This window comes from Mchenga conophoros, linkage group LG3 (assembly GCF_057382185.1).
Source record: "Mchenga conophoros isolate Kocher_MC1m ecotype Shallow Benthic linkage group LG3, M_conophoros_male_GT1.1, whole genome shotgun sequence".
Classification (NCBI taxonomy): domain Eukaryota; kingdom Metazoa; phylum Chordata; class Actinopteri; order Cichliformes; family Cichlidae; genus Mchenga; species Mchenga conophoros.
This window is the reverse complement of record NC_140528.1, coordinates 36,499,619-36,522,282: the sequence shown is the minus strand read 5'-3', so window position 1 is coordinate 36,522,282 and position 22,664 is coordinate 36,499,619. Positions and strand designations below refer to the sequence as shown.

At 46.4% G+C, this 22,664-nt stretch overlaps 2 protein-coding genes and 1 pseudogene across 2 annotated transcripts in view; all 3 read left to right on the top strand.

Moving 5' to 3' along the window:
* Nucleotides 1–22,664, top strand: part of LOC146578426 (T-cell surface protein tactile-like) — a 553,052-nt gene that overhangs the window by 344,125 nt on the left and 186,263 nt on the right. The gene's annotated exons all lie outside the window — the stretch shown is intronic.
* Nucleotides 2,242–4,244, top strand: LOC146578444 (P2Y purinoceptor 14-like). The gene is made up of 3 exons (XM_085268742.1): nt 2,242–2,346; nt 2,446–2,704; nt 3,583–4,244. Exons 1-3 carry the CDS (start codon nt 2,242–2,244, stop codon nt 4,242–4,244), a joined length of 1,026 nt encoding a protein of 341 aa, XP_085124868.1.
* Nucleotides 13,665–15,238, top strand: LOC146578443 (nuclear factor 7, brain-like; annotated as a pseudogene).

Below are 22,664 nucleotides of genomic sequence, written 5' to 3'. Positions count from 1 at the left end.
AGGCGATCGAAATGACTCTTGGTGCCAATCTTTAGTCCATCTAAAGGCCTAATTATAATAACAATCAAATATTACTTCAAATGTTATTTTTTTAAAATATTGAGTTTTTTTGTTTTTGGGGGCTAAAAAAACAGGGCGCTCATGAAGTAAAACTGGGATTTAAAGGGTTAAAACAACGAAAATATAATTAAAACTTTATATGAATATTTCAGGGAGAAGTAGTTTTAAAAGACTGACCAATTTAAAGTGGAAAAAAATATTAATATATAATATTTTTATTGCACTTTTTGGGGAATGGACATTTATGTCCATTAGGGACCAAAGTGGATGTCTTTTTTAGGGACCCCCAAGGGTTAATCCCTCGGGTGGGTTCCTCTGGGAAATTCGGTTTCCAAAAGCACAGCACCGACAGAAGTTACAGAGTTACAGAATATTATATATATTAAACACACACATATATAAATGCAGAGACATATATAAATAAAATATACGAAGGGGATAAATAGAATAAATAGGAATAAAAATAAAAATACAAGTGAATTGCACATTTCAAGTATTGAGGTCTATTGCACCGTTGACTATTAACAAAAGTATTGCACAGTGAAGTGAAGAGGCACTACAGCTTAGTTGTTCCCCCCTCCTATGTCCTCCTGTCTCCCCTCCCTCTCCCCTCCAGAGAGGAGTTAAACAGTCTGATGGCGTGTGGGACAAAGGAGTTTTTAAGTCTGTTAGTTCTTGTCTTGGAGAGAAGCAACCTGTCAGTGAACAGACTCTTCTGGTTGTTAATGGCCGTGTGCAGAGGATGCCTGGCATTGTTCATAATGTCCAGCTGTTTTTTTAGTGTCCTTTTCTCTGCCACTGACACCAGAGTGTCCAGCTTCATGCCGACCACAGAGCCAGCCTTCCTGATCAGTTTCTCCAGCCTGGATGAGTCCTTCTTTGTTTCTTATTTACGAAACAGTCTGCACCACCTATAGAAACATAGAGAAAACCTGGACTGGAACACTGGTCTGACTCGAGTCAACACTCTACTGAGTAAAAGAGAAAAGAAGAAGAGAAATGGCTTCATGTTTTGTGTTAGGAGAACGTGGTTAGATGAGTTTAAGTGAAGAATTGGACAATAAATAGAATGAATAAATAAAGAAGTAAAATAAATAAATAAAAAAGAATCAAGTCATATATGTCAGTAGCTGCCTGGTTAAGATAAGATGACCTTTATTAGTCCCACAGGTCGGAAATTTGTTTTGTTACAGCAAAAGTGCAAAGTTATGTAGCAGAAATTAGAAAACACTGGAATGCAATAAAATACAATAGAATAAAATAAAATACTATATACAATACAATAAAATAGAAATACAAATACTATATACAACTGAGTAAGAAAATACAAAAATACAACTTCGTCAGAAGAAGAATTGCACATATAGCAGTCTTATTGCACGTGTGAGGGTTTGATCAGCTGCGAAAGTCTTTGTTGTGTTTGAGGAGTTAAAGTCTTTGTTGTGGAGTCTGACAGCAGTGGGGAGTAAAGACCTGCAAAATCTCTCTGTCCCACACCGTGGCTGCCAAAGTCTCCCACTGAAGGAGCTGCTCAGTGCTGTCAGAGTCTGCTGCATGGGGTGGGAGATGTTGTCCAACAGGGATGACATCTTAGCCACCGTTCTCCTGTCACTCACCACCTCCACTGGGTCCAGAGGGCATCCTAGAACAGAGCTGGCCCTTCTGATCAGCCTGTTCAGTCTCTTCCTGTCCCCAGCAGAGATGCTGCCGCCCCAGCAGACCATAGAAGATGGCTGAGGCCACCACAGAGTCATAGAAGGTCTTCAGGAGTGGGCCCTCTACTCCGAACGACCTGAGTCTCCGCAGCAGGTACAGCCTGCTCTGCCCTTTCCTGTAGAGGGCGTCTGAGTTATGAGTCCAGTCCATTCACTGTTTTCTTTATTTCTTCCCCATCAAAATACTTGGATATGACTTAATGTAAAATACAAATGTTTCCTTGATTTTCAGTGTAAGGCATGAAGATCTGAACCAGTGTGAAACTTGGTGCATTATATGTGACAGCTTAACACCTTGCTCACATTCAGATATCATCACATTTGGCACACTTCCATGTTACAATCTCTTTGTAAAACAACATGAGGAAGTGAATCCTTGGTCTTTGACTAACAGTAGACTCTATCGAGCCAGATACTTTGAAAGACGGATCTCAATGAAAAGGATTAATTTTTCAGCTTCAGGAACATGGTTGACCCAAAAAACATGACTTCGCCTTTGAACGAGACCTGTGATCCTGTCGGCACATCGGTCAACCCTTTCTTTATGCTGGTCTACAGCCTGTTGTTTCTGGTAAGTTTCAAATCTTCAGACTGTGGACTGTTATTAATTTGACAAAAGATCTTTGTGCATGTGCTACATTCCTGTTCTCCATGCTCCGTGTCTGTTCAGGTAGGTTTACTCCTCAATGGCTTCATCATGAAGTTTTACTTTTGTGGAGCTCAGCAGCAGGCATCAAGCAGCTTGATGGTCTACATGAAGAACCTGACAGCTGCTGACTTCCTGCTCTGCCTCTCTCTGCCACTGCGCATCAGCCACTATGGTAGCACATCAGTCATCATTTGGCAGCTCTACTGCAGCGTTGGAGCTTCTGCCCTCTTCCTCAACATGTACGCCAGCATCTTATTCATGTGTTATGTAGCTGCCAACAGGTAAGGAGCCTTTACTGCTAATGATTACAAAAAGTGTTAATGACCACAAACGCTGTGTCCCTGACTAAATTATCAATGTGTATGCACTGTTGCACCCAATGTGACCCTGTGTCCTGTATTGAGATTCACTGCCCGTTAAACTCTCTCTTGCATCACTTCCTCCAAGGAACAGACACATGTTGTATTTGGACAGGATTTAATGCAAAAAAGTGTGAAACTCAAATGACACAAAATACAGAAATGTCACATAAACTCAAGCTTAGATTTGAATTCTTTCTATTGACATATAAAACACATCATACTTTTCAAATCACTTTAATAATATCATATACCCTGTCTGATAATTGAACACAGGTAAGAAACTTACTCATATAGCCACTCAAAGGGATTTAATACAGTGGACGGCTTTAGATTGGAAGGAACAACCATGTCCTGCTTCACTCATGAGCAACTTCCTGTCACACTTCTAATGACTAACAGTTCCTGAAAGCAGCAACTCAGTGGTATTAGTTTCAGTATGGTAATCTCAGGCACTCTGTTGCAGCACCCCCGTGAGGATGAAGGTTGGCTGAGAAAACAGACAGTGAGTGTGATGGAGTTCAACAGAAAACAAGCATTTATTCAGGCCATTTTTAAAATACTGTTTGTTTTTGTTTTTTTTAATGTTTTCTATTTTTTTTTTGTCTGTGTTATTTGCCAAGATTACTTTAATGATCCTAATATCACCGGAAAAGCACAGAGTTGATACTGTCAGGAACAGTTGGAATTTTTTCAATCGTGCCAGTGGTTGAAAGTTGTGGTAATTTGACCTAAAATGACAGATTTGGCTCCACTGTGACTGATTAGTTGAAGTTGGATGCTTTGTCTTCTCTATTCGGGTATCTGAAGATCGTCCGACCTTCAGGAACTCATGTCCTGCAGTCAGTACGAACTGCCAACATTGTCTCCGTGGTCACCTGGATTTGTCTCCTGGCTCCATCAGTTACTTACGGCATCATGTTTTTAATCACCCAGAAACCTCTGACCTCTATCCCCAACCACTGTGAGCTCCTCTTTAGTGCATCAATTAGTCTGATGTTAAAAATCATGCACACCTTCTCTGCTGTCGTCTTCCTGTTGGTGTCCATATCCCTGGTCTTCTTCTACTACAGCACCTCTCGCAGGGTGTTGCAGGCACAGCAGAGGCAGCTGGCCTCCTCTGGCTCTGAGAAGCTGGTGAAGTCTCGCAGGAACATGTTGGTGCTGGTCAGCATCTTCTGTGTTTGCTTTGTGCCCCATTACCTGGCTCGACTTCCCGACACTTTCCTTTTGAACACCTGCTCTGTGGATCCAGTGTTGTTCTACCTGAAGGAGGCAGCCACCATGGTGTCAGTTTTCAACATCTGTCTGGACCCTCTGGTTTACTTTTTCCTCTGTAAGACTTTTCGGGCCCAGGTGAGAAAGGCGTCCAGGAGGACCAACATCCAACAAGCAAACACAGAGAGTCAGAGCACTGAGGAGAAACTGAGCATCATTAAGAGCAGCAAGTCAAACCAGTGAGCTGTAAGGAAAAAAAATCAAGTCATCACAAAGGCAGGACTAGATGTTATTCAGTTTTTCTTTTTGTTTTAAGGATCAAATGAGTAATCCCAATTCTTTATAAAGCACAGGAGTTTCTGCTGAGCTGCAGTAAAAGGCTGAATCAGCCAAATTCCACCTATTAGTACAACATGTGATTTAACATGAATAAACTGAACCAGTCTATGATAAACATCATACAAACAATGCATGGTGTCAACACAGTACCCCATAAAAGCCAAAGCTGGCCACTTTGAGTTTCCCTCTACCAGGTGTCTGTTTCTGTAAAAAAATATTTTTGTACACACTATATTTTAACACATTTTGCTGATATAAAGACGGCAATAATTAAGGAATAAAGTAGAAATGTGACAATTAAATATTTTCTGAGTTTTTACTTTTTACCCCTGAGTCACCTCAAACACACCAGCATTCATCTACAGGCAGTCCGATCATTGTTTATCTCATAATACCAGGTGAAACATTCACAGCTATTTCCTCTGAAGGAAGTTGTAACTCTTTTTCACCAGTGGGTGGAGATGGGAGGTCTAATCTGCTGAAAATCAGTAACTGTTACAATATAGGATAGGATTCAACTTTATTGCCATTACACATGTATAAATGCAGGGTCATGAAATACAGTTTGCATCTAATCAGAAGTGCAAGAGTAGTAAGTGCAATAACACAAATGTACAGATGATCTGTATAGCATATAGATGTTCTCTATTACTGTACAGATGGGCAGATATACAGATGCACCATGAACAATTATACAGACTTTCTAAATAGATGTGCTACATATAGACCAATGTGAGTTAAACAGATCTACAGAGTCCTATGAGTGTACGCACCATAACAGAGACTATGCCAGTGTCCTAAAGCAGCGGTCCCCAACCTTTTTTGCGCCACGGACCGGTTTATGCCCGACATTATTTTCACGGACCGGCCTTTAAGGTCATTATGGCAGTCCTGGCCCTGCGGCTGTCTTCAAGAATTTATTTTATCTGTCAGCCTCACCCATCAGGTGGCCAAGTCAGGGGGCGAGGTTCACACTGATAGAGTCATAACCATTGCTTTTGCCTGGTGGCCGTTGTTTAGTGGGTACTCCTAGTGGAAATGCCCCCCCCCCCCTCTTTCCTCCTTGTATAAAAAGATGTTAAATGTTAGTTTTAATTCAAAATCAATGCTTAACAAAGTTTAACACAAATGAACACCAGATAACAAAGAAAACGAATGGTTAAGCCTAACATGCTCAAGTGAGACATCAAACTTTACTAAAACTATGCAGTTATGAAACGTAACTTTAACCTCAGCCAAACCGATTTGCTCAATTGTAAATAAAACAGCAAAGTAAACATGACCCAACAGACAAAACCTGAGTGAATTATATCCTGTGTTTAATCACTGAGAGCGAAAACTCAGCGGAGGTTTTAAAGCTGTGTGCCAGTGACCGGATATCAGCCGCTGATAAAGTTGGTCCGTGGTTAGAGTACTCTAGTTTTCTCAGTGTCCGTCACCTCCTTTTAAATCTCGTTTGTCATCTTTAACACAGGTCAGTCACTCTGAATGAAACACAAGCTCCAGCAGCTCTGCGTGTCAGGGTTCCTGGGTCGTTGACCCAGTGATTTCAGTTTGTTCATGTTCAGTTTGGTTCGCCACATTAATGTTCTCACTTCCTGTTTTTTCCCGTGTCAGCTTGTCTCCCGTGTCATTAGTCAGATTATGTTCAGCCCTGTACTCACCTGTTTCCAATCATTGTCATCATTCACCTGTGTATTTAAGTTCCTCGGTTTCACCAGTTCTCTGTCGTGTCATTGATGTTGATGTTCATGTGATGTTCTGTTGTCGTTTCCGCCTGCGTTCAGCCAGCCAGCCATTCAGCCTTCCAGTCAGTTGTCCAGCCAGCCAGCCATTTTCTCCCTTTGTTCTGTTCATCCACTCCTCATAATAAATCTGCACCTACCTGCGAGTCCTGCGTTTGGGTTCCTTCTTCCTCGCCTCCACACGACGCCTGACAGAATGACACGACCCGTGCCACGAAGACACGATTGGAACCCAGCAGACTCGGACCTCTACGAGCGGCAGGAGGCAGCGCTTTCCCGTTGGGCAAAGGAGCTCAGGGGAAAACAGCGGCTCTTCGCGGAGCGAGAGCACGTCTTCGAGGGCACTCGCTTGGTTCTGGGCGGGCCTCGGAGACGCCGCGTTCCCCCACCTGCTGCCTCACCTGTACCGGAGCATTTGCCGTGGAGAGTGGACGTTCCACGCCGCGCTTCGGCCACTCCCTCTCTCGCCACTCCGCTCCTCGCTCCCACACCCGCCGCCTCATCCGCCGGACCTCCACCATCGCCGCGGCACAACGGCTACGCCTCCCACCTCAGCTCGACGGAGGCTACCGCGCCAGAGGCTCAGCTGTTTATCCCGGCCGCTTCCTCTTCCCGGAGAAAGCGGCGCACACGCCGCCATAAAATGGACTATTTTCAGCAATTCCCGGTGGTGAGTTCCAGCGACTGTTTTCCACCCTCGTTTGACTCTCCACTTCAACCCAATAATAAACCCGTCTTTGATTCATGGGACGTTTCCCTCCTAGAGGAGGAAGTGGACTGGGAAGAGTTTTTCTGCTCTGCTCCTCCAAAGACTGTAGATAGTGGTGGCAGGAAAACCCGAACATTCTCCCATACACCTGCCAGTAACACACATACCGTCACTATTTCCACACCCATTATTGAGCCATTGCCCACCAGCATGGGGGCCCAGTCTACGCCCACACCAGTGCCAGCTCCCAGGAGGAGGGCAGCTGCGACCCGGTCTAACTCCACACCCGCTTCTGTTTCTCAGGTGGGGGTGACTGGTGTCCAGCCGCCTTCCGTGCCCGTCCCAGCGCCCAGGCTGAGGGCAGCCAGAACCCAGCCTGACCTCCCTAGAGACTTGGAAGAGCTAACCGGTTCACCTGCTACGTCACCACTTCATCCACCTCCTGACCCAGCCTTTCACGCCCTCGCACTATCCCTAGTTAGGTTAGCTGAACTGTCCCCTGCCCAGGCACCAGCCTTACTAGCCCAAGCCGTAATTTTATCTCCGTCACTAGCTCAATCTGTAGCTCAGCCAGCAGCCTCACCTACCCCTGTTCATCCCTTAGCATCTCCACTCCAGTCAGTTCACTCTCCTGCTGTCCTCCAGTCACCTCCTGTAGCTCAGTCTCCTCCTGTCCTCCAGCCACCTCCTGTAGCTCAGTCTCCTCCTGTCCTCCAGTCACCTCCTGTAGCTCGGTCCCCTGTCCAGTCTGCTCCTGTTTCCCAGTCACCTGTCCACCATCCCGTCCAGTTCCCGGACCTGCAGCCACAGCACCCAGAGCCAGCTGTGAGCCGTCCTGCTCCTCAGCCAGGGGTTTCCGCACCCGCTGGCCCGGCCGCTCCTCAGCCAGGGGTTTCCGCACCCGCTGGCCCGGCCGCTCCTCAGCCAGGGGTTTCCGCACCCGCTGGCCCGGCCGCTCCTCAGCCAGGGGTTTCCGCACCCGCTGGCCCGGCCGCTCCTCAGCCAGGGGCCTCCGCGCCTACTGGCCCTGCCTGTCTCCGGCCAGAGGCCTCCGCGCCTGCATCGCCTGGTCAGGCCTCTGCCTCAGCTGCACCCACGCCCGGCCCGGCCTCTGCCTCAGCTGCACCCACGCCCGGCCCGGCCTCTGCCTCAGCTGCACCCACGCCCGGCCCGGCCTCTGCCTCAGAGCCGTCGTCTGCTGCAGCCTCAGAGCCTTCGTCTGCTGCAGCCTCAGAGCCTTCGTCTGCTGCAGCCTCAGAGCCTTCGTCTGCTGCAGCCTCAGAGCCTTCAGCCTCAGAGCCTTCAGCCTCAGAGCCTTCAGCCTCGCCTGGGTCTGGAGCTAAACGGCCATTTTCTAGACCGCTGGCTAGGCCACTGGCCGGGCGCCATCGCCGTCGTGGGCGGCCCCCGGACCGCCTTCGCCTGAGTGGCCACCGTCGCCTTCCGCACGGCCGGCCCCCGGACCGCCTTCGCCTGAGTGGCCGCCGTCGCCTTCCGCACGGCCGGCCCCCCGAACTGTGTCCGCGTCGCCGCCGTTGTCTTCCACGCGGTCGGCCCCCGGACCAGTGCTGTCGCCGTTGCCGTCTGCACGGTCGGCCCCCTGAACTGTCTCGTCTCGGCCACGGGCCGCGTGGACGCCCACCTGAACTGTCTCGTCTCGGCCACGGGCCACGGGGGCGCCCACCTGAACTGTCTTGGTGTGGACTCCGTCCCTCCGTCCTGGGCCCCCTCCGCCCACCCTGTTCTGGTTTTTTTTCTTTCTCTTTTGGCCGTCGGGTGCCGGCCTTTGGAGGGGGGGTACTGTCAGGGTTCCTGGGTCGTTGACCCAGTGATTTCAGTTTGTTCATGTTCAGTTTGGTTCGCCACATTAATGTTCTCACTTCCTGTTTTTTCCCGTGTCAGCTTGTCTCCCGTGTCATTAGTCAGATTATGTTCAGCCCTGTACTCACCTGTTTCCAATCATTGTCATCATTCACCTGTGTATTTAAGTTCCTCGGTTTCACCAGTTCTCTGTCGTGTCATTGATGTTGATGTTCATGTGATGTTCTGTTGTCGTTTCCGCCTGCGTTCAGCCAGCCAGCCATTCAGCCTTCCAGTCAGTTGTCCAGCCAGCCAGCCATTTTCTCCCTTTGTTCTGTTCATCCACTCCTCATAATAAATCTGCACCTACCTGCGAGTCCTGCGTTTGGGTTCCTTCTTCCTCGCCTCCACACGACGCCTGACACTGCGCTCAGGAAACAAACTACATTTACTTATCTTGTACAGAATACTGTGCCGAAATTACGTTATATCAAGCTGCAGCTGCCCACGTTAAACTGTGACTATCACCAGGTAACGTGGGCGTCTTTCCTGAATTAGCAGCAGGTGTTAAACAGCTGACAGGTGAGGAGGATGTATGCAGAGAAGCTGAGGGTCTGTCGAGCTGATCGCTGGTATCGTGAGCACAATGTCGGCTCGTTATTTAAGTTACAGAAGCACAGAGACACAAGACCAGGCAGAAAGAGACAACCGTCACGTGAAAATGAGAATCTGCGGATGCAACATGTGCAACACACAATTCTAACCGGTTAACGTAAAAAACAGTTGGAACATCGGAGCTGTGAGCTCAGTTCATTGTCAGCTGACTGTTATCGGAGCTAGCAACATCTGGGAAAACATCGGAGGACTTTTGCAAACATGCTTTATGTTGACAACCTGATCAGATATATAAAGATTACACCACTACATATTATTAAAGTATAGTTTGTGACAGAAAAACAGGGTATTTTAAAACTTTATTTACAGTTTAGAGTAGGGCTGGGCGATATGGCCTAAAATTCATATCGCTAATAATTTGAAGCACGTGCGGTAACGATATATATCGCGATATATTCTTTTCTTCTGTATAACGTATTTTCCACACTATAAGGCAAACTTAAAATCCTTTAATTTTCTCAAAAATCGAGAGTGTGCCTTATGTATGAATTCTGGTTGTGCTTACTGACCTCGAACCCATTTTAGCTGCAGGAATCTGTTAAAAATGTTTTAGTACAACTTTGGTAAGCTGCACTGCTTGATGGATTGTCAGAGCATTACGGCTGCCGTAGTGAGGAGCTTCACGGAGTAATCTGGGTCCAAAACTCCGTCTGTTTCAGGTCCCAAAGTCAAACGAACACTGAGAGTTAAAAACGGTCTAAATTCTTTCATCTTTAATAAAATGATCAGCGTTGCTGCTTTAGCAGGTGTAACAATTAAGTTTAACATCCGGGCATCCATGAAAACAGAAGTTATTACATTTAACGGAGTTAGAAGTTAACAGGAAGTTAGCTCGCTAGTTTCCACCTAAACATTTCATACCATGTTCTGACTGAGAGATTTTTGAAACTAATTAAAACGTTCAGCTCTGCTGCCACTTCCAACACAAAGACAGAAAACTAAACAGCAGTGGCGTTTGCAGGGTTACTGAAGTTGGACTACCTGGTATATAATGTTGTGCTACGTAACTGCTAGCGACACAGCTATGTTAGCATAACATTAGTACAGTGAAGCTGGAGGATGAAAGCCAACTTTTTTTCCACTCGATAAAAGTTAACGTGAGGGATTCAAGTGGTCAGGGACAAATGCAATCGCATAGCAGGATGCTATACACGGGCCAAACTTCAGTCAGGAGAACAACTAAGATTATTCATCCACAATACAAGGTTAGTTATTAATATACTGCAACAACATGGGAATAGAGCAGCTGCGAGAGAATTCAATATTAATCAATCAAAAAATATTTTATATCAGCAGCAATTTTTCTCAAACTGCTGCATCACATGCTCTGACCTGCATGTGAAATGAGATAAAAGCTCTTTATTAGTAACTTTTACAACTTCTGGCAGGTTAATGTCTGAACTTTGGAGTGAAACACACCCTTAGTTACAGGAAATAACACCACTGTCTGTAACTAAGTGAATCCACCTTAACACCACCTGTGTGTGTGTGACTGCATTACACTCCCACTGCTGGGAACCTGAACAAGAACCAGAACAAAGTCTAAAATAGAAGCTGACAAACAGCTGCACCACCGAGTGACACTTTATTTTATAAACTTCACAACAGGTTTCATGTTGTGACCTGTGGAGGTGAAAAGACACAAAACCTGTTTTACAGCTTTTGAGCTGCAGGCAGGATTGAAACACACCTTAGTTAAAAGTCCAACAGCAACATTTGTCTCCTCCCCTCACGTCACTCAAATGTGACAAACCAGGAAACAGGAAGTTCTTCATCCTCAGTAAAGAGAGACGCACAGACGATCACACAGCAAATCCAGCATGTCCAAATTAACACTGTCGGATTTGATTTTAACACCATTAAAGTGTCTATATGGGTCCACACCAGAGAGTGTTAATTTAACTCTTTTTGGAGAGTTGGTACGTTAACTCTGATTTAGTGTTAAACACCAAATCTGTCTGGAGTTGATAATTTAACACTTGGTGTTAAGAGTTTATATATTAACTCTCAAAGAGTATTTTAGTTTAACTACGTAAGAGTTAACTTCTAATTCATTCTAAAAAGCGGGAATTTTACTGTTCTGAACTTCTAGAAATTTCTTTTGGAAATAAACATTTACTAAAAAGACGCAATGGTTTTTGAAAAACATTTATTCTGAACTGTGCACCACAATTTCAAAACATTTTCTGAAAGATGTAACAGTGTACATGTTCTCACTTTCATTAGAATTTTGTTTATCAAAAGGTCTGACATAGGTTATTGCTGTATTTTTTCAAAAGATACAGTAAATAAAGTAATGTTAGTAGTGGGTGATATCATGTAAACACTCATGATTTGGTGTAAACATTTTGTCATTTGTAAACTATAAAGGACATGGATTCTACACTGTAACTGATGTGATGTTCTATAAGGTGGTTTTAATAAAAAAAGAGGCAAAAATTAGTTTGTTTCTTTATTCAACTTTTGAACAGTGGGACTCAGTCAGTAGATATTCAGTAAATGCAAATTATTTACACAGCAGTGCACTACAGGCATAAATCTAGACCCCTAGATAAAACATTATGGGTCATTCCCACAACCCACAGCTTTACTGTGTACCAGCACAGTATCCAATAGTAGTGACAACTCCTCCACAGTAGCAGGTGGGATTTTTCTGTTTTGAGGACGGCTCCTTTTACCTGTCACTACAGATGGTCTGTTTATGTTTTGATCAAGAGCCTTTTTTTGGGCAGCTGAAGAGGAGAAGTCTATCTTATGGCCAACCTCTGACTGTATCTTGGTCACATTACCCAGCAAAACCCAGTATGCAGGTTCATCTGTAACAGTCCTTGTGCCACGGATCAACACTGCTGCTTCTACATTAAACAGAAGAGCAGTGACATGGCTGCAGGTCTCCACGACTCTGGCCATACAGCTGCAGTGGGCGGCTTCAACCTTCCCTGTGATGCTCACAGTGACCCATGGCTGCGATGCTGGTTCATTCAGTCTTTGAGAGTGCAGTGAAACACACACAGACAAAGTTCATTTAAAGACAAGAACTATGAGCCAAGGCCGACACAAATGTGTTTAATCTACTTTATCATAAATGTAACAAAGTGTTTAGAAAGTTAGCACACACATGTAATTATGCATTTCTTTATGTGTCCATCTATAGAACGCTGCATGTTATATTCTAAATCTGTCTGCTCTCTGTCAGAAACCTGCCTGCAGAGAATGAACCTAAAGTATGTAATGCAAGGATGTCATCACTTTAGCGATGTAGAAAGCATAAAGTGACAATTATGAATCACTTAATATGATAAGGAGATTCTGCAGGTCATTAATCAATGTATAAAACTAAAATAAAATGTATTTTTAGTGACACAGAATACAAACATGGAAGCAAGATGTATAATTAGAATTATTTATAATAAATATGAATAGTGCAATTTCTTTAACCATAAAGAATAACAATCCTTCAGGACAATGTCACATCAATGCACTGAACTCACTATGTTATCCATCTAACAGCCTCCACATGTTCTCACTGTAATTTCCCCTCATGAATGAATTTATGCTGCACTAATCTGAATGTTTGCAGGGAAATCAAACGCGTTTCACTCGCAGTACTCGAGCTGATTTACCTTTGTTTGAATGACGACTTGTACGCGCTGACTCCACAGACAAGGTACGAAAATATATCAGGCTACGTCAATAGCGGTTGGTCTTCAGGGTTTCTACTCCACGGCCGTATTTCATACGGGTCCACATTTCCAATGCACGCTATTTTCTGCAAGTACCGCCGCTTCGCCTCTGGACGCAATCGGTCTCTATACAGTCCATTCTCTTTTGAGCTGCTTTTAAGCATCTTGTAATCGGCGTTCCAACACTGTGTGTTTGTGTGTGCCCTATAGGGCTTTAGAGTTGATGTAGAGCCGCAGTGCATTGTGGGATCGCGGCGCCATGTTAGAAAGCCACAAATCAAAACAAACACACTGTTGGAAGCAGGTCTGCTGGAACCATGCTTAAAATCAGCACAAAAGACAAAGAGACTGCTTGCGCCTGGATGCCAAGAGACATTAGGCTGTTTGTTCTAATTTTCTATGACCTCAGCGCATTGAAAATAAAACTAAAAGCCTATAAAGAGCACACCAACAAAAAATGATGACAGAGAACTCGATATCAGCTCGTCTCACCGCTGCTCTCCAAGCCTGACATCTTCGTTTGGTAACATCAGATACATGAGATCCCTCACGTTGCTTCCAGGAGGGGAAACAGTAAAAATAGAGCCCATTTTCCAGCTTATTTCTTTCCCTATTGTGCTATCGCCTAACACTGCAATCGACAACACAGCAAGTACTGAGCTCAGACCAAACTAGCAGCTTCCTCTGAGTGAGTCCAGCTACAGGAGAGAAAAGTGGAAAACTCCAACACTGCTGCTTCAAGCTGCTGACGCTCCACACACTGAATGTGAGTTTGAGCAGAAACACGACTCAAAGGAAGTTTCAGTGAAGGTGGTAGAGGAGGGAGGGGAGCCAGGACTGACTGTACTTCCTGTCTGCTGTTTTCAGCTTCACTCACAGACTCAATGGCTTCCAGATCAGAGGAGGATCTCTGCTGTCCGGTCTGTCAGGAGGTCTTCAGAGATCCTGTTCTTCTGTCATGTAGCCACAGCTTCTGTGAACACTGTCTGAAGAGATGGTGGAGAGAGAGACCAACACACGAGTGTCCAGTTTGTAACAGAAGATCTTCAAAGGAGGATCCACCTTTATGTCTGGCTTTAAAGAACCTGTGTGAGTCGTTCCTACAGGAGAGAGATCAGAAAGCTTCAGAGGCTCTCTGCAGTCTGCACTCTGAGAAACTCAAACTCTTCTGTCTGGACCATCAGCAGCCAGTGTGTGTCGTCTGCAGAGACTCAGAAAAAGGAACTTCAGGAAACTCTGGAGCCCTTAAAGAAGAAGTTAAAGGTTTGCAAACGAGTTAAAGTGGAGTTTGATCAAACAGCAGAACACATTAAGGTCCAGGCCCGACACACAGAGAGGCAGATTAAGGAGCAGTTTAAGAAGCTTCACCAGTTTCTAGCAGAGGAAGAGGAGGCCAGGCTGGCTGCACTGAGGGAGGAAGAGGAGCAGAAGTGTGGGATGATGAAGGAGAAGATGGAGGCTCTGAGCAGAGAGATAGCAGCTCTTTCAGACACAGTCAGAGCCACAGAGGACGAGCTGAGAGCTGAAGACGTCTCATTCCTGCACAACTACAAGGCTGCAGTGGAAAGAGTCCAGCGCTGCCCCCTGCTGGATGATCCACAGCTGCCCTCAGGAGCTCTGATAGACCAGGCCAAACACCTGGGCAACCTGACCTTCAACATCTGGAACAACATGAAGGACATGGTCTCCTACACTCCTCTCATTCTGGACCCAAACACTGCTCATCCAAACCTCATCCTGTCTGAAGATCTGACGAGTGTGAGACGAGGAGGAGAGAAGCAGCAGCTTCCTGATAATCCAGAGAGGATTGATTTATACTGCTCTGTCCTGGGCTCTGAGGGCTTTAACTCAGGGACTCACAGCTGGGATGTTGATGTTGGAGACAGTACAGTGTGGGGACTGGGTGTGTTAGCAGAGTCTTTGCAGAGGAAGGGAAGCATGCGGTCTACATTATGGAGAATACGGTTGTTCGTTTTAGGTAAATACTCACCATTAACTGGATCCACGACTGGATTATGGATAATAGGGTTCAATAAAGGTAAATACTACACACTCTCACCATCAGCAGAATCTCCTCTCTCAGTTCAGAAGAAGCTCCAGAGGATCAGAGTGAATCTGGACTGGAACAGAGGAAAGCTGTCGTTCTCTGATCCTGATACTAACACACACATACACACCTTCACACACACTTTCACTCACAGGATGTTTCCATACATTTGGACAGACGATGATGAAGTGAAGGTGTGTCCGTTGAAGGTGTCAGTGTCAGTGCAGCAGATGAGTTGAGGATGATGATGTTTCTAATGTTGTTTCCTGTCAGTGAGTTGAAGCTGTTAAACTGCAGCTGTCCTCCTGCTGCCTCGTTGTTCCAAAGCTCTTTGTTTCTCTTTTAGTTTCACTCTTTCTTTCTGTTTCTGCTGTCCACCTTTTCACATGGAAAATCATTTCACTGTTTCTCACTGAATGACTCCCCAAACTAGATTTGAAATTCTATCAAGTTTCTAATCATTCCAAGTGATTCATGTTTCTATTTGATGTGTAAATGGAGATGATTTAGTTTGCTGGGATATGGACTGACATGTGTTGAATGGGAGGAGCAGTTTGTTGTTGTCTTCTTGTCTGTTTATGACAACAATAAATATGTTGTTGAAACAATGATTCATGTTTAACTCCATATATGAAATGTTTCTGATCTTTGAATTCTGTTTGATTAAAGACTTTCTTCATGACACAAATGAGATTTCAGTGTATTAATAGAACTAAATAAGCTCAGAGTTGAAAGGCTGGAGTATTATGTACGTGCTTCACTGTCAGGATCTTCAGGGGGATTCAAAGGGAAACATCAAACTGCTGTAATGAGATAAACTAGTTGGGCTGAACACACTTATCTGTAGTTTGTCTCCATCCAGGATCATCAGAATATAATGAACATGTGTGAAGAGCCACAAAATGCTGCTGCCCTCTCAGCATGATGAGCTCCAGCCTTTGTTAGCAGGACAACAGGAAACATGAGACAACTTTCAGAGACAGTAACCAACTGTGGCCACAAGATGGCAGCAGCTGATCTGAGATCCTTTATTGGACAGAAGGACTCTGCTCTGTGACGTCATCAGAGAGACGGCCTTCACTCTGATAGATCTGACGTCATGTCTGCACTGCGATGATGAAAGCTGATAAACACATTGTTATTGATCCATGAAATCACCTCTGTCCTCTCAAGTGTAGCTGTTTACAGAGCTGAAGAAGTCTTTCATCATCAAAACAGACAAACATGTATTTCCTGTATTAAGTGACGTCATCCTCACTCTGACCTCTTACATACATTCTGTTCAGTTTTCCTGCTGTAAGAAATAAACTGTGTGAAAATAGAAATGCAGGGAAACATCCATTAATCACAGCTGAGCCGTTTGTTTCTGACTCACATTCAATGAGGCTTCAGGTGTAAATCCCTCAGAAGTGTTTGTGAGTTCAGTAGAACCAGACCCAGTCGACCATCATGGCCTCCACAGCACTACACAATGCAACAGAAAGGCCTTCATCATCTGCTGAACCACCTCTGAACCACGACGCTCTCCCTGCATCTAAAAGCTGTTAGTCAGGATGAGATGCTGCTGTGATCGCTCACAATTTACCTGTGAGACCTTTGTAAATATTGTCTTTGTTTCTGGAGGAAACACCTTTAGTCTGTTTGTATTTGGAGTGCAGATCTGGGCGTCCATCACTGTAACCTGCACACGTTTAGTTATTGAGTGTAGTTGATGTTTGGCAGCATTTTATAAGTGACAGTTCATGAACGGTGAAGGAACAGAGGACGCCTGACCATTCTACCTGTGTCAGTAAGAAGACTTTCATCACAACTTCACAACTTAACACAACTGAAACCTGAATCCAGTGTTGCATAGTTTACTAACAGTGTGTGCTGACACTGAAGTTAGCAGTTTGTTTCCTAAGAGCTGCTGGGACAAACCACAGTGACCGGCTACAGAGTTTAGTTAAGGTGGTGAGACGCCGAAAGAGAGGTAAGCGAGCCGGCGCACTCGTGCGTCTGAGGAGACGTGGACTGCGAACTGCTCTTCCTGGGATCTTCCTTTCCAATGTACGATCACTCAGGAATAAGACAGACGAACTGGCCCTGATGAGAAGCATGAACAGAGACTTTGCCTCCTCCTGTGTGTTATGTTTTACGGAGACGTGGCTCTGTGAGGACATCCCGGACAGCGCGCTCAAGCTGGAGGGCTTTCATCTGCTGCGCGCGGACCGGCAGGCCTCTCTTTCTGGTAAGACCAAAGGTGGAGGTGTCTGCTTCTACATTAATAGTGGCTGGTGCACAGATGTAACAGTGATTGCTCAGCACTGCTCTCCCTCTCTGGAATACCTTTTTATTCACTGCAAACCGTTTTATTCTCCGCGGGAGTTTGCTTCATTCAACCTGGCCACTGTTTACATAAAGATATGATGCACCAATGCAGACCAGTTCATTGCTATTAAGAAGTTGGATATGGTTATTGTCCGTGAGAGGGGGGCAGAGAGTTCAGGAGCCTCACAGCCTGTGGATACAGGCTGTTGGCCAGTCTGGATGTTCTGGCCTGTATAGACCTGTACCTTCTCCCTGAGGGCAGCAGATGGAAAAGGTGGCGCGCAGGGTGATGTTGGTCATTGAGAGCATCCTCACTGGATGCATCACCACCTGGTATGGCAACAGCACCGCCTACAACTGCAAAGCTCTCCAGCGAGTAGTGCGGTGCTCTGAACGGATAATTGGAGGTGAGCTTCCCTCCCTCCAAGACATCTACAGGAAGCGCTGCCTGAGGAAAGCGGGGAGGATCATCAAGGACTCCAGTCACCCCAGCCATAAACTGTTCAGACTGCTTCCATCAGGAAGGAGGTTCTGCAGCATCCGGTCCCGTACCAGCAGACTGAGAGACAGCTTTTTCCATCAGGCCATCAGACTGCTGAACACGTCATAGACACCTCAGCTTCACTACTGGAACTTCAACATTATGCACTCCACACTGTATATAAATGCCACTTGTTTTGCACATATTCAACTCTGTATATTTTATATATTTTATTATTATTATTATTATTATTATTACTTTATTTTATTTTTTTACTATTTAATTTGTAAAAATGTGTATACACACACACACACACACACGTAGGAAAATATTTAGTATACACATCCAGAAATGCATACACTATTATATATTGTACATATATTTATTAGTTTCAGGTTGGCCATTCTTGTATTTTGCTCGTTTGTGTTGTTGTGTTTGCACATCTCTGTTGCTTGTGGGGCTCGCACACAAGAATTTCACTCGCATGTGCTGTGCCAGTGTGCCTGCACATGTGATGTGACAATAAAAAAAAAAGTGATTTGAAAAAAGTGGTCCCGCAGGATACTGTGCACCCTCCTCAGACAGCGAGTGGGGAAGATATTACTGATCCCTGGCAGACTTGTTCCAATAATTCTGCCAGCTTCTTTCACCACCCGCTGGAGTGCTTGCTGATCGGCCTTGGTGCAGCTGGGGAACCACACTAGAAATCCATACGTCAGAACGCTGCTGATGGCACAGTTGTAGAAGTTCAACATCAGAGATCTGGGAATGTGTGCGCTCCGCAGTCTCCTCAGGTAGTAGAGGCGCTGTTGGGCCTTCCGTGCAACTGAGGTGATATGGTTGCCCCAGGACAGGTCCTCGGTCACAGTTACTCCCAAGAATTTAAAACTGCTCACCCTCTCCACCGCCTCACTGCCAATGAAGAGAGGCAGATGGTTGTTATGACCCTTCTTCCGGAAATCTACAATGATCTCCTTGGTCTTTTTGGTGTTTAAGACCAAGTTATTGTCGTGGCACCATGACTCTAGTTGTTGCACCTCTGTCCTATAGTTTGTCTCATCATTGTTGGATATAAGTCCGAGCACTGTAGTGTCATCTGCAAACTTAACAATGAGATTGGACGCGCAGGAGGAAATACAGTCATGGGTGAAGAGAGTGTATAGCAGAGGGCTCAGGACACACCCCTGAGGGGCACCGGTGTTGACCACAAGGGTGGAAGAGGTGTTCTTACCCACTCTGACACTCTGTCTACGGTTAGTGAGGAAGTCCACAATCCAGTTGCACAGAGAGGAGTTAAGTCCCAGTTGGTGGAGTTTGGGATGGAGTTTGTATGGCCGGATGGTATTAAAAGCCGAGCTGTAGTCTACAAAGAGGAGCCGTGCATAGGTGTTCCTGTGTTCCAAGTGCTTCAGTAATGTGTGCAGCACTGTGGCGATCGCATCCTCGGTTGACCGGTTCTCCCTGTATGCAAACTGGTGCGAGTCCAGGGATGGTGGAAAAGCAGCTCTGATGTGTTTAATAACCAGTCTCTCCAGGCATTTGGCGGGAATGGGGGTGAGCGCCACAGGTCTGAAATCGTTCAGGCATGTGACATTTGACTGTTTTGGGATGGGAACGATGGTTGCTGCTTTGAAACAGGATGGTACCAGTGAACAGGACAACGAGGTGTTATATATAGAGGTGAAGACGTCCGCCAGGTCCGCAGCACAGTCTTTTAGCACCCGGCCCAGCACTCCATCTGGCCCGGCCGCCTTCCTGGTGTTAATGCTCCGGAACACACGCCTCAGCTCACGAGTGCTCAGGACTGGAGCAGGATTGGTTGAGGGGAGAGGGGACAGGACAGGGTCGGTGTTCTCCCTATCAAAACGGGCATAAAAAAGATTTAGATCCTCAGCCAGAGTAGAACTGTCGGCTGAGGGTGATTGTGTTCTTCTTTTGTAGTCCGTGATAGCCCTGATGCCCTCCCAGACTTGCCTTGGGTTTGTGTTGTTCTCAAACCTGGCCTCGATACGCCTCCTGTGGTGCTGCTTGGCAGTCTTGATGCCTCTTCTCAGGTTGGCCCTGGCAGCACTGTATGCCTCCTGGTCCCCGGATTTGAAAGCGTTGTTCCTCGTTCGAATAAGTTGTTGAACTCCGTGTGTCATCCAGGGTGGATTATTAGGGAACACACGGAATCGTTTCCAAGTTGTTACATTGTCCACACAGAAACAGATGTAGTCCAAGACAGTGGAGGTGTAACTGTCCAATGCGACACGATTGTCAGTGTCCTGCACCTTGAATACATCCCAGTCTGTGCAGTGGAAACAGTCCTGAAGCATCGGAATAGCATCCTGCGGCCATGTTCTCACGGTTTTGGTTGTAATCCCAGTGCTCTTGATCTTTTGTGTGTATATTGGGTGTAGCAGAAGGGAGAGATGGTCTGACAGACCCAGGTGGGGATAAGCCTGGGCTCTGTACGCATTCGCCATGTTGGTGTACACCTGGTCCAACGTTCTATCTCCTCTGGTAGCACACTTCACATTATGGTGGAAATTGTGAAGTACAGATTTCAGGTCCGCGTGGTTAAAATCCCCAGCCGCAATAAAGACACTGTCCGGGTGTGCTACCAGGCTGTTATTGATGCTGCTGCTCAATTGTGCTAACGCTAGCTTAGCATTAGCATCTGGTGGAATGTAAACAGCGCAGATGTAAACGGCAGAAAATTCCCGAGGGAGATAGAATGGACGGCACTTTAACACCAACAGTTCTACCTCTGTACTGCACAGTCTTTCCGTTACCGTGACGTTCGTGCACCAAAAGTTGTTAATATAGATGCACAGCCCCCCGCCAGTCTTCTTACCCGAGTCCGCAGATCTGTCGGCTCGATAGGCGGTGCGGCCTGCTAGATCAATAGACGCATCGGGAATGGCGCTGTCCAGCCAGGTTTCAGTGAAAATCATGCACGAACAGTTATTAAAAGTCCGTCGAGTGGCGATCTGCAGTCGTATTTCATCCAGTTTGTAACGGATTGAACGGGCGTTGGAGAGGAATATGATCGGGAGTGGTGGTTTAAACGGACTAGTTTTTAGCCGTGCCCACAGGCCTCCCCGCCTGCCTCTCTTCTGCCTCCGCTCGCAACGTCTCCTCCTGCGGCTTGCTGTTGCGGGTAGCCCCGGGGGTTGCTTAACGATCTCCGGGGGGATGAGATACTCGGATGTTAGTTGAAGATCTCCACGGCTTAGTTGTAGTAGATCATCTCTGTTGTATTGAAGTAACCCCAGACTGTGTGAAATAATACACAGTACCACCAAAAGTGCAAAAGTGTAGGAGCTCCGGGCCGCTGCGTCTGTGCGCGCCGCCATCTTGTTTACTAGTCACCTACAGAGAGGCCAAGTACAGGTTCACTAAAGAAGTGGACATTGCAAAACACCAGCACTCTGAGAAGATGCAGCAGCAGATCTCAGAGAATGACTCGGCCTCTGTGTGGAAAGGTTTTAGGAATATCACCAACTACAAGCCTAAAACCCCCCACTCCACTGACGACTTGCTCTTGGCCAACACCCTCAACGACTTTTACTGCCGTTTTGACGAGCCATCAGGCAGCCTTCACACCTCCAACGGCCCCAACAATAGAGACACTTTGGACACTCATTCCCCCACCTCTCCCCCCTCCATAGAGCCATCACCACCTTCAAACACTTCACCTACAACACCCCCCTCCTCACCCCACACAAAAGAGGATTTCACACCACCTCCTCCCACCACAACTCTTCATATTCATGAAGCAGATGTGAGGAAGCAGTTTAAGAGTCTGAATGCTCGAAAAGCTCCCGGCCCAGACGGCGTGTCTCCTGCCACCCTCAGACACTGTGCAAACGAGCTGGCCCCAGTGTTTTCTGGCATTTTTAACTCCTCACTGCAGGCATGTCATGTGCCTGCCTGCTTCAAGTCCTCTACCATAATCCCTGTCCCCAAGAAACCTAGGATCACTGGACTAAATGACTACAGACCCGTGGCTCTGACATCTGTGGTCATGAAGTCATTTGAGCACCTGGTTCTCTCCTATCTCAAGACCCTCACTGCCCCCCTCCTGGACCCCCTGCAGTTTGCATACAGAGCCAACAGGTCTGTAGATGACGCAATCAACATGGCCCTACACTTCATCCTGCAGCATCTGGACTCCCCAGGAACCTACGCCAGGATCCTGTTTGTGGACTTCAGCTCTGCCTTCAACACCATCCTTCCAGACCATCTCCAAGGCAAGCTTTCCCAGATGAATGTGCCTGATCCCATCTGCCGGTGGATCACTGACTTCCTGACGGACAGGAAGCAGCATGTGAGGCTGGGAAAGAATGTCTCGGACTCCCGGACCATCAGCACCGGCTCCCCTCAGGGCTGTGTTCTTTCTCCTCTGCTCTTCTCCCTGTACACCAACTGCTGCACCTCCACCCACCAGTCTGTCAAGTTAATCAAGTTCGCAGATGACACCACCGTTATTGGGCTCATCTCGGACGGGGATGAGTCTGCCTACAGGAGGGAGGTTGAACGTCTGGTGTCCTGGTGCAGCCACAACAGCCTGGTGCTGAATGCCCAGAAGACAGTGGAGATTATTGTGGACTTCAGGAAGCACACAGCCCCACTCCCCCCCATCATCCTGACTGACACCCCCATCACCTCTGTGGACTCATTCCGCTTCCTGGGTACCACCATCACCCAGGACCTGAAGTGGGAGCCCACCATCACCTCCGTCATCAAGAAAGCCCAGCAGAGGATGTACTTCCTGAGGCAGCTGAAGAAATTCAACCTGCCAACACGGACGATGATGCAGTTCTACACTGCAATCATCGAGTCCATCCTCACCTCCTCCATCACCGTGTGGTACGCTGGAGCCACTA

What these genes read in the sequence shown, in the direction of transcription:
- LOC146578444 (XM_085268742.1), top strand. Translation starts at nt 2,242, where the DNA reads ATGGTTGACCCAAAAAACATGACTTCGCCTTTGAACGAGACCTGTGAT. An exon ending in TCTACAGCCTGTTGTTTCTG is followed by an intron (nt 2,347 to 2,445) that starts GTAAGTTTCAAA and finishes GTGTCTGTTCAG; the next exon opens with GTAGGTTTACTCCTCAATGG. An exon ending in GTGTTATGTAGCTGCCAACA is followed by an intron (nt 2,705 to 3,582) that starts GGTAAGGAGCCT and finishes CTTCTCTATTCG; the next exon opens with GGTATCTGAAGATCGTCCGA.